Below are 12,538 nucleotides of genomic sequence, written 5' to 3'. Positions count from 1 at the left end.
AAGAGATTAGTAGGAAGTGATGTATTTTCACTATGTGATAGAGAAAGGAACAGCAGGGTTCATTTGGCGACAGCTTGGATGTGACAGGAAAGAGAGAGAAAGGAGTCCGAGATGACCTCGAGGTTATGAACCTCAGTAAGAAGAAGGATGGCAATAATTGTCTGCACCAGGAGAGAAGAGAGGAAAGGGCTTAGAAGGTAATAGGAGGAGACAAAACTTATCTACAGTATGATTCATTTGATAAACCAGAACACCCAAGAGATAGCAATGCCACAAAAATGCAAGTATATTTCTACACCAACAGGAATCATCCTATAAAAGAATATATCAGATACCAACGTTGCTCATTATCTGGCCTGAATGATTGAGCCGTCAGCTATGTACAGACTGTCACATGGTGACAATCCAAATCTGTAGGGAGAAAAACTCAGAGATCTTATTCCCTCTTCTCAGGAAGGATTCAAATCCCATTTTTGTGAAAGATAACTTACTTGGCCTCCATGAAATTATGGAAACAGCATTTCAGGGAAATATAAAAGTTTGGATTCAAGTGAAGGCAACAAAAAATCCTAAATAGGATGTTTCCACACCGCTGATTTGTTTTGGCTCTAACCTTGAGTGCATTATTCCTGTTAAATGATCTCCCAGTTACATCAAGTGGTTGATCATATCTAGGCAGAACTGAGCATCTCAGAATGCCAGAAGTCCCTATCTTGTGAGGTACAGAGTACCTTCAGTTCTCTTGCAAGACATGGGAATCCGTGAAGTCATTAGGAGCGGGAGCTGCTCTATACCTCACAGGAGGCACTCAGCACATAACAGGATCAAATCCATTATTTGAGGAAATTTCAATTGTGGTGGACTGTGTCTTATTTATTTTGTTATTTTTTTTCTCCACTGGCTTTGAGGATTTTTTTTTTATTATTTGTATTACAGTAATACCCATAAAGTGCTAGACTTTGTCCAAAACATATAGGATGACACAGTCTGCACTTCAAAAAGCTTATGTTCTTGGAAGACAAACAACTAATGGAGAGTGGGTAGAAATCAAAACATTAGTATATACTATCATATGTATAATTATTTTAAATTAGTATCAGCTACTCCCAGCTTCCCCTCTAACTAGTAATTATTAACTGGCTAATTTTGTGTAGTGAGAAGTGCATTTTTATCTCTTTCCTTTCTCACATACACCTCTACCCCGATATAATGCGACCCGATATAACACAAATTCGGATATAACGCGGTAAAGCAGTGCTCCGGGGGGGGTGGGGGGGGCTGCGCACTCCGGCGGATCAAAGCAAGTTCAATATAACGCGGTTTCACCTATAAAGCAGTAAGATTTTTTGGCTCCCGAGGAGAGCGTTATATCGAGGTAGAGGTGTAGTTCATAATGATAAAGTCCAAATTTTTAGTACATAAGTTTATTTCCATGTGACAGGCAATTTGGGGGAAAAAATAAAAAGACCCAAAAGGTTATTATGCGAGTCTAACGGCATAAACAGAGATTTTGAATTCCTATTCAGGCAGGTGCATTTACTTCTAAATTTCACACCAGAGAGAGAGACTGGTATTGAATAACAAGACAGCTTTGTGATATTAATAAATATCTTCAAAACCCATGAAGATAGATTCAAGATTTTTTATAAATAGGAACTGCTAATATATGTTTTTTGGTTTATATCCCTAGCTAATAACAGTCACTGGTTTTGGGGGGGAGGGGTTTATAATGGGATTATTCAGTTCTTAAAATGGGTACACCATACATCTACAAGTGTTTCATGTACAAGAATACAATATTGTAAGCCTGTGCAATTGTATGAAAGGACAACAGAAATCTAGTTTAATACATACAGGCACTGTCTCAAAATTGATCAATGGGGCTTTTGACATGCAACTCCTGTCAAGTGAACTACTAATAATTGCACAGCTACCAACTCAGACATGTAGTTGAGAATACAGGCCATAGTATCACATCTTTAAATGTATCAATAAAATGTGACATGAAACTCATTCTAATTTGCATCCCCTACCTACAACTTCTATCTCCATTTCCTAATAGCTGAATTGTTACAGCACCATCAAGCAGCTCAAGGCATTTGCTGGTTATGGCTCTGACATCACTTACAGGATAAATATAAATTCACTAAATCTCCTGCCTGCTGTCTACATAATCCATTAACCTTTCCCTTTCCACAGCTAAGGTTCATTTCATCATCTTCATCCCTGGCTTCTTAGCTCTCTCATTTCCCTTGTTCCCCTCTCCTTCCCATTTATTTTCCAGGTTGTCAACATCTCACGTCTTCACAGTTGGGTTCATCTCCCAATGGACATTGATCCTTCATTGCAAAAGCTTGCTTCAGCATACTCTATTGTTCTTCACATTTCACCGAGCAATGAGAAGTTTAAAGAGAGTCCTTTGGTTCAAGTTTATTTTGTAAATTGGTATCTTTCGGTAAGACGCAAAGAGAGAATATATTAAATTTATTCAAGAAGGCGGGTCCACAATTATTAATGGAAAGATACAGGAGACTGCGAATGTCACATTAAAGACTAAATACCAACACGTGAATCAATTCCTTAATTTACATCAGTGAACATGTGTGCTCAAGAGAAAAGGTAAAAGAAAAAAACTGTTCATAAATAAATTATCAGTTTCACAATCTAAAATAGGTCAGAAATATTTTCTGCAAAGGGCTGTACAAAGTTTACATATAAAGGTCAATGTAAAATTGATGGAGCATTCACAACAGATTGTAATGACCACTCTCAGATTTGGCCTTCCCCATTCTTTTTTTTAAGAGGTGTAAGACCTATCAGCAGATCATAACCAAAGCAGAGGAAAGTTTGTTGGTTTTCCTTTTTGAACTCAAAACAATTTTTCCATCACCTTTTTCCCCCCTAATTTGACAGCTGGACTCACCAAGAAATGAAGTTTTAATGATAACCAAATCATCATTTATGTACCAAAATGGTAATGTAATGAAACTATAAGCAAATATATACATTTCGATTCAGGAAAGATCAACTCAATGGCAGCATCTTTTCTTGAGACAGGTCCTGTTATTGAAGTTTTACAGCTCAGCTGACTGGAGCATAAGGAGATCAAGTAACTTGCCCCAGGGTCATTCAGTATTTTTACAAATAGTCACAAAGAAAGTAAAGTTCACTACCAGCTTTAATGTCTCAATAATAAACTATGATTTGGAGGTGGGGAGCGCTTTCACACCAACTTTACAGAGTCTCTTAGCAGAGTGAGAGCAGCTGGAGTTGAAAGGCCTGAAATGCCAGAAGCTGTTAAAGGCTATCAGATTGCAGTGTAATTTAAATTAGAAACATGTTACATTTACTAGCTGTTCTGGAGATGAGGGTTAAAATTCTGCCTTAGGTCATCTATGAAAATTAATTTAATGGCTTCATAATGGTTCATGATAGACATTTGTTCACATAAAAAAACCCACTATACAATTTGATAGTTCAACATAACACTCTCTTCTCAAGAAACATCAGATACAGGAATTAGCAGGTGTATCAGGATTAAAGGTATATTGGAATAGTTAAGGCTCCAATTCAACAAGGTATACATAAACCCATACTTAATTTTAAGCATGTGAGTTAGTCCCACTGAAGTCAATGACTTCTTCCTGTTATATGTTTTTACAGAACCTAGCACAGTGGGGCCTTTGGGCACTACTGCAATATAAACAACCATAACAACAAATATTGAATAGACCCACTAGTACTTAAAATACATAGTCTCTAAGAACATGTGAGTCATAAAGCATCCTATCATCTACTCATTAAGGTATTTAGGTTATGGTGACAAAGTTTAAACCAGGATACTTTGATATTTTAACGTAATATTTGCAAAACCAAGAACAGAATCCCTGTTTGCTTTGCACGACTCTTCTCTGGGTTTCACAGTTCCTCAAAAAATTCTTACTGTTCTGAATCTGATTGCAGCAAAAGGTTCTAAATCCTATTTCTGCCATTATCCTCTCCTAAACCTTTACTGAAATCCCTTTAGTAGTATGCTCAGTCAGGCAGGTCAACTGTCTTTTGCAAATGGAAACAGACAGTGACCACAGTACCTTTAGGTTATTTTCCATGCTGTCTACCTTTTAGCTATGCAACTGCAGCTTTACCCTAGCGCTGCTTTAAGACTGTCAAATGTGCAGGTCCCAGAAAGGCTTAACCCATAAATAAAAAAAAAGAGGGAAACAAATGTCATTGCAAGAATTAGTTAAGCTTCAGTCCCCAACCATTTCCTGAGTCACTCATCACTTCATCTAATTTGCACTCATGAAGTCTCACCGCTTAAGAAAACAATATATTGAATTCTGACCTTTGAGCTACATACCGAGCCCTAAGCTACTTGATGACCTACATGACGACAGTTCTACAGCCCAGTTGGCTAGAATCTGCAAATGAATGATTCATATTAGTCTCTCCCCAACCCACTCCATAATTTGATATTTCACAAAGAAAAATCATTTCCAGCAGTACGCACTATTAGCCTCTTGAGTGACGGAAGCGCCACTTGAAAGAACCTTAATGCTAAAACGCAAACGCTGGTCTTATTTTTCCTTGAATCCCATTAAATTTACACAAAGAAAATTGAGTCACATTTTTTTAACCCAGTTAACCCCAAGTGTCCTTTATGGTTTGGCTGAAGAATGCACAATTCTGGTTGCATCTTTTGTTGGGCCAAATTCTGCAATGAAGCTACGAACTGGTATACAAATGAGTATATTTGTTTAGCTTTATGTTGAAGTGCCTATCATGAGCTCTAAAATAACTCCACACCTGTAACACAGCTATGGTCAAGGGTATATATATTTAAATAGGATTTGGCAGTGTAAAAGTTGAGACAGCACATGTTACAAACTACATATAGCTGCATATCTCACCCCCCACCCCCAAAACAGACAGAATGTGGGCCCCTCTCTATTTCTTACTACATCCATACTGCCAGTGCTCAGATTCCATATTTGAGGAATTAGGCTCCACTGTCCTGTTAATGATCAAAACATTACTGTCCAGTGTTTTCCAACCGTCACAACTCTGGCATTACTGCTATTACCCCACAGCATGGGCTGCTCTCTCCCTTATGAATATGCAGCATTTGGATAACAAAGCTAACATGCAAAAAAAAATTGTCCAAATTTTTTTCTGTGATTCTGTGAAGGCGTGCAGGAGTTTTGTGAAAGTGTGAGGATGTCTACTAGGCTGCATGGAAATTTTAAAGTGTGTGTGTGGGTGCTCATGTTTGTGTGTACCACTGAAGAATCGGCCGAGTTGGATTTTCATTTTCACATGCCCCTATTTTTGGCAAACTACACTCCATTCTCCTGCTACAAACACATCTTTTTGCCCTCTGCAAGCAAGTGACGTTGCACCTGTTCTGCATATCCACTGAATGCCCTATCTGGACAAGTCAGCTTACTTTGCTTTCTATACCTACTTTCTATTCATCTTGCATGCAAAGATGAACTTAGAGTGTCATGTAGGTCCCTGAAGAATTTTGTCCATTCAATTAAGTCCACACACATGATGCAGAAGTTGAAGAGACACCTCTTCTGGTGAAGCTTGGATTTTGTTCATTTGTTCAATAATGGAGTTAAGTTAAGAAAGGCCTAACAAAGGTAATGTGTTTTAAGCAAGGCCTTGTATGTTCCACAGTGAAGTCCCTGGATTTTTGACAGACTGGAAATTGTGTGACAGATTCATTTAAAATTTTAACTAGAGATATTTTACATTTTAATATTAAAATACAATCAGTACAGTAGCTATAGTCTAATCATTCAAATTTTATATTGTCTCTGCATATTCAGTTTTTGATACACTCAAGATTTTTGCATTGACAAAGTATAACTGCACTGTATGTGTTATTGGGGGGGAAAGTGGAGGCTTTGCCAGCTACGCAGGAGACAGTTGGGGCTTTTGGCAGATGGGAGAGAATGGAAGGCAGTTTGGGATTGTGAAACATGTACATTGGCTGGACTTTTCTTCTCAAGTGCTCAGCAGTGAAATAAACAATGTTGACATTGACACAGTCATCCTTAGGTTTCAGAGTCCACAAGCCATATAGAAAAATGAAGACATTCACATCTCTTAGATCTATTGTTTTAGGCTGTTTGCAGACTCAAGAAGACATCATTTATAATGGATTTAAGTTTTCAGGGTTGTCTTCATAACTATGACAGTTTAAAACACTTTAAAATGTTGCTGTTTTTCTACATATATCATTTTAATATCACAAATGCAACACATTTACAGAATAACCAAACTGGTTCTATTACCATAATAAGCTAATCACCTGGCACTCACTCTGCAGAGTCCCTAGAGGACTGCACCCTGTTTAGCCTTCCAGGGCATCAGAGGCCAGATTCTCAGCTAGTGTAACTAGCTCCAGTAAGTATATGGAACTAGTCGGATTTACAGCAGCTGAGAATCTCAACCTAAGTTCTTTGTTATATAGAGATACTCTTTTTTCCATTGATGTCAGAGATGTGCAGCTTACACAAGTGCCATTCTGAAGGACATCCTGGTTCATACACTCATTAAAGCTATGATCTCATAACTACACTGTTCAATTACCAAATAATTTAGTACTGCATGTATATGATGTCAGTATTTCCCTGCTACTTCTAGGCATTTTACAAGACCAAGAATCAAATTCTACACTGATTTACACTCTGAAGAATCCCATTATGTGACAGTTAATATAGCTGCCCAGGAAGTAAATCAGAACAGCATTTGGCTTAAGCAAAAAAAGTTGCAAAATTGATGGGTCCTGATTTTCAGAGGTGCTGTGCACTCACAAATCCCAATGACTACAATTCAAGTTGTGGGTGCTCGGTATCTCTGGAAATTAGGCCTGTGGTGACCTACGGCCTAGCAAAGGAAAAGAAGCATGCTCTTCTGACATGAAGGGCCAAATTAATCCCTAGTGTAACTTCAGCGAAGTCAGTATGGTTACACAGGGAAGAATTTGGCCTCGAATGCTTAAAGAATTCTCTGCATTCCTCACATGAGAGGAACATATCCGAGTTTGGGTTTTATTAGGAATATTCCCATTTCACCCAAACCGGTCTGTCAAAAATATTATCACAGGCAGACAACAAACTCTGCTTCATTAGAAATTTCACAGGCTTTTTTACATTGTGTAGTTCTCTCAAATGGGTCCGGCTTTTTTCAGGCTGGTAAGAGTATGGAAAGGCGAGCACAATAAAATCACCCTGGTTTTAACTGTTCAACTGTGTTAAATTAGATTAAAAATCCTCATGTGAGGAACTATTTTCTACCTTATATCATGGGAAAATATCAAGAGGTTCAGCTCATTCCTTCAGATACGGTTCACTTTAAATGCTATGAACTTTCTCAATGCTCAGTATTGCCTGAGCGCAAACACCTTTGGATCCTCCTTTCAAAATAATGTTTTGCTGACATTGGTAATGAGGTCCATCCATCACATACCATCATAACGAGGAACAGGTCAAACACTTCATTAGTGCATGCTGTTGTACTGGAGCTTCTTTTATCCTAGGAAACTTTAGGTACTAGGAATGTTTCCCCCTCCCCCCGTCTTTATATTAATAACATTTTTTGTCCAATAGATCCAACAACACTTGTAATTCATGAAGCTTCTCATATAACTCTCAATAGGAAATCAAGATTATTTCATGAGAATATTGAACAGAACCAGATTCAAAATAAATGGGGAAGAGTTAATAAATTCTCACATGGTTATTGGTCACTTTGCCAGGATAGAGTGGAATAATAAAAAGAAAAAAGCAGTGTGTCAGTCCATAGCGTATTTCAGGTGCAAATTAGCATATCTGCTCTTCTGTTAAACACACCCTGAATATATTTCCTTCACTGTACACAGCAGGAGCAGCAGCAAGGCTACCAAAGGGCGCTGTATCTGCTCATTCACATAGAAGGTGCTCTCCGGTCCTAGACAGGAAAAATAAAGGACAGGTGGAAAGGGCACCCCACAGGAACTGCCTACCACTTTGCCATTAACAAATGGTGTAGAGCCTAATGATAAGTAGGCCCTTTGGAGGTGAAAGGGGGGCTGGCTGTGACCGAATTACCTGCACAGATCAAAGCACCAGAGAGCACTTGTTTCCTGTGCAACAGGGCAGCAGCTCAGCTGTTCCCAACAGCAGGGCGAGGTCTGCTGCTGCAAAAGCCTGCAACGTACAACAGCACACACACCCCAACTCAATGGATTTTGTTACCACCAAAAAAATAAATAAATATCTTTCAGTGTGAGGAAGGAGACGGAACACAATCAAAACTCCAGGATCCACCACTACTAGAAAACAGAAATGCAATTTACAATCATAATCAATAGCTAATTGCTCTCAGGCAGATTTGGCATTGCAGTACTAACTGTAAACCTTGTTATACTTTCTTTGTTTCTTTTTTCCATTACAATGTTTGACAAGGAAATAAATATTTTCCAGTATGTCATGGAGACACAAACATTACACACACACTTAAGACACAATGGACCAGATTTGTCCCTGGCATCACTCCTGCTAAGTCAATGGAGTTACAACAGTACTACTACTACAGCCAGCATTTCCAAGGTGCTGGAACTAGGGGTGCTGCTGCACCCCCTTGGTTTGAAGGGGTTTCCATCATACACAGGGTTGGCTCAATGGCTCTCAGCACTCCCGACTATACAAGTTTTTCCAGCACCCGTTATTCCAGTGAAGTTCGTTAATTTTCAGTACAGTACTGTCCTTTCACAGCAATTCTCTAACAAGTTTTCTTCTGGAAGTTTTCCCCAATCATTGTCTCTCCCGTAACCACTCTGATTATTAGGCCTTTGCTTTCCCTGCCTGCTTCTCTAGAGGCTCTCACTCCCCATATATACAACTTCTCCATACACCCGTAGTCAACGCACCAGGCAGTGTGTGTGTGAGAGAGAAAGGAATACAACTGGATGAAATGACACGCACGGTGTAAATGCCAATGCACGATTATGTGCCGAAGAGCCCATGGGCTAAAGGGAAAGAGGGGACAGGCGGTATGTTACCAGGGGAGGGAGGATATATTAAGGGGGGCAGACCTGTAAGTGCCCCCTGGCGTGGTTGATCCTGCAGAGGGACCGGAGAGGCCAGAGGGTTGGAGTATTGTGTTTTACAGCCCTGGGGCTGCCTGTGGTTTAGAACAGGGAAATCCTTCCCACTCACCCACCTTCGGGCAAACCCAGGCTCCCCACGCCATGCCCCCCCGCCAGGCACCTGGATATGGCAGGAGATCTCGGAGTCGTCCAGCAGCCGGATGGTGCATTTCATCTCCTGGCTCAGGGACCTGATGCTCGAGCTCCGGAACCGGATCATTTTCATGGTCCTCCTGCCGCCTCTCCTCATGCACTCGCAGGGGGCGAACATGCACCACAGCCCCCGGGGGGAGCGAGCCCAGCCGCCCGGGCACCTGGAGCCACCCACCCCGGGCCGCGCAGTGCAGCTAGAGCAGAGCTCGGCGGCCGCTCAGCCCCGAGGCGGCGGCGGCTCCTGCCGCGGAGCCGACACCATGCTGCTGCTGCTGCCTTTGCCTGCGCCGCCGCTGCCCGAGCCCGGGCTCTTCCCCGCAGCCAGCCCCAGAGGGGGCCGCGCGCCTAAACCACAAGCCCCGGCGGCGTGTGAAGAGACTGGGAGCCCGGGGTCTGCGCCAGAGGCTGGGACCGCCGCTGCTGCTGCGTCAGGCTCTGCTCTCCTGTCTCCAGCCCAGCCTCAGCATCCCTCCACCCCTCCCTGCCTCGCAGCCCGCTGTCGCCCCTCCCTACGCCTCCTCCCCCCTTCTCTCTTTCTCTCTCTCTCAGGCTCACCTCTTCTCTCGCGCGCCCAGTTGCCCCCTCGTCTGTCTCTTTCCTTTCCCCTCTCACATTCTCTTCTTCCCTCCCCCGCCCCGTAACATTTTCTCTTCTCCTCCCTCTATTGCTCTCTTGTTCTCTTCCCTGCCTGCCTGTCTTCTTCCTCCCATTTTCTCACCCCCGTTCCCATGCACTCCGTTTCTGTTGGGGCACAGGTGGGATTAAGCTAAAGGCCTGGTCTCAAAGCACCCCCAGGACAAGGGGGTCCTTGCTGCAGATTTGGAAAAGTCAGCATTTTCCACCTTTGCAAGGAAAATTATGAAAGTGCTAAGGGTGCAAATGCTCTGTTTATTTTAGCATGGCCTGTGACAAGTTCCTTGACCTAAGGAGTTTATAATACAAAGCCTCACTCGAACCTCCCCTGCACCTGAGTAACTCAATTTTGTGATTCCACTAGTTGGGCCCTGCTTAGAACAAAAACAGCGGGTGGTGGTGGATATGGATGGAGTAAGAAGATGGAAAGGTATAGAATGCTATAATTACAACCTGTTATCACTATACCCTATTTAAGAATGTGTCTTAGAGCCACATGATTCCAGAGAGAACTAGTCCATTATACATGATATGTTCTGATCCCATTAGCTGGTCCCTACCTATCCATGATTCTATAGGAGAGAAAATGAAAATATCAGATCACCAGGAAGCCACTGTCTTGGATGCTGCACCATCAATAGGGTGCAACTCAATGTGCCACAGAGCTACAAATAGGGTTGCCAGGTGTCCGGTTTTATACTAGAATGCCCGGTCAAAAAGGGACCCTGGCGGCTCCGGTCGGCACCGACAACCAGGCTGTTAAAAGTGTGGTTGGTGGCACAGCAGGGGCCCAGGGTTAAGGCAGGCTCCCTGCCTGCCCTAGCTCTGCACAGCTCCTGGAAGTGGCCACCAGGTCCTTGCGGCCCCTAGACACATGGTGGCCATGGAGGCTCTGCGTGCTACCCCTGCCCCTAGTGCCAGCTCCGCAGCTCGCATTGGCCGGGAACCACGACTAACAGGAGGTATGGGAACAGCGCTCGCAGGCGCGAGGGCAGTGTGTGGAGCCTCCGTGGCCGCCCACGTGCCATGGGGCTGCGCTGCAGGGACCTGGTGGCCACTTCCTGGGAGTTGCGGTAAGCGCCACAGGGACCCCTCACCTCAAATTCCCTGCCCCACCCCTGAGCCCCCTCCTGCACCCCAAGCCCCTCATCCCTGGCCCCACCCCAGAGCCCACACCCCCAGCTGGAGCCCTCACACCCCTGCACCCCAACCTCCTGCCCCAGACTGGAGCCCCCTCCTCCTCCATCCCAAACCCCTCATCCCCAACCCCACCCCAGAGCCTGCACCCACAACTCAAGTCCTCACCCACCCATGCACCCCAACCCTCCCATGCACCCCAACCTCCTGCCCCAGTGTAGGAGCAGGATTTTATAATTGTACTATGAGAATTAATGTATGATTTGATTTCATCCTGCCAGCCACCCCTTTTGAATAGCAGAAAGGAATGACAGACCAGAACAATCCTTATAACTGATTATGGTCACCCTTTTGTTTTAGGATAAGTTATAATGTCTGCTATGGTTTCCTATATGTATTACAAATTAGGCACTCTAGTTAAATATACATTTCTTTGTTTTAAGGTTTAGAAAGTAAAAGACAGGATCTTGTATTGTGTCTATGTTAAGGAGATTAGAGGAATGTTGAGGGCCTGAAGCCCCAATGTGAATTGTTTTAGTTATAAGATTTAGCAAGGCTTGGTTTACAGTGTATTCTGCTGAATATACAATACTGCTGTCTGTATACCTTTGAAGGTTTCTGTAAGAGATTGTTTGTGTGAATGAGGAATGCATGCATCAGGAAAAGATAAGGTGTGAAAGCCATCACAAATGTTCAGTTGGTCAAGAAAAAGTGAGAGACTTGGAAAAAACCAGGAGACAATCAGAAAACATCCATTGTATCTGATGCTAAACATGTTAGCAGCATTGACGACCTCAGAGGTGAGGCAGGCACCCCCGAAGATGAGACAACAAATAGGAGATAACAATGGGAAGCCCGACAATAACCATCAAATGATAACACCACTTAAGGACTATTGATTACAGGATGACATTGCAAAATGCATGGACTCAAATGGGAATTTACACCTATAAAGCTGGGGTGTTTTGCCATGGAACTCTGGGTTCAGTCCTGCAAAGCCTTGGAGCATCGGATTGCGACTGACAAGAGCCCAGCTCCTCACTCGTGCTCAATCTAACTGGCCATTAGATTGACTCGAGCTACAACAGACTGGTAACTATAAACATCAACTGGCAGGAGAGAGAGAGAGTGTGTGTGTGTGTCTGAAAAGCATATGCTAACTGTTGTATTTTCAATAAATGCAGCATATTTGTCTTTTCCCCCCTGAAGAGATCCCGTGTGCTTTGTATAGCATAACACCAGAGCCCTCTGCTGCACCCTGAGCCCCTCATTTCTGGCCTGACCCAGCCCCCCAGCCCAGAGCCCATACCACACACCCCGTTGCACCACAACTCCCTGCCCCAGCCCGGAGCCCTCTCCCATACCCCAAACCCTCATCCCCGGCCCTTCCCCAGACCCCCACACCACTCTCCTGCACCACAACTCCCTGCCCCAGCCCAGTGAAAGTGAATAAGGGTGGGGGAGAGCGAGCAGGGG

At 43.2% G+C, this 12,538-nt stretch overlaps 1 protein-coding gene across 1 annotated transcript in view; it reads right to left on the bottom strand.

Moving 5' to 3' along the window:
* Positions 1-9,410, bottom strand: part of FRMD3 (FERM domain containing 3) — a 250,616-nt gene extending 241,206 nt beyond the window's left edge. Inside the window, exon 1 of the mRNA XM_065406507.1 lies at positions 9,261-9,410. Coding sequence (XP_065262579.1) covers positions 9,261-9,410 — 150 coding nt within the window. The remainder of the gene's footprint in view (positions 1-9,260) is intronic.
* Positions 9,411-12,538: the final 3,128 nt, after the last annotated feature.

The sequence above is a fragment of the Emys orbicularis genome, chromosome 6 (genome assembly GCF_028017835.1).
Source record: "Emys orbicularis isolate rEmyOrb1 chromosome 6, rEmyOrb1.hap1, whole genome shotgun sequence".
Taxonomy (NCBI): domain Eukaryota; kingdom Metazoa; phylum Chordata; order Testudines; family Emydidae; genus Emys; species Emys orbicularis.
Note: the sequence above shows the minus strand (reverse complement) of the source record. Positions and strands in the feature narration are given on the sequence as shown.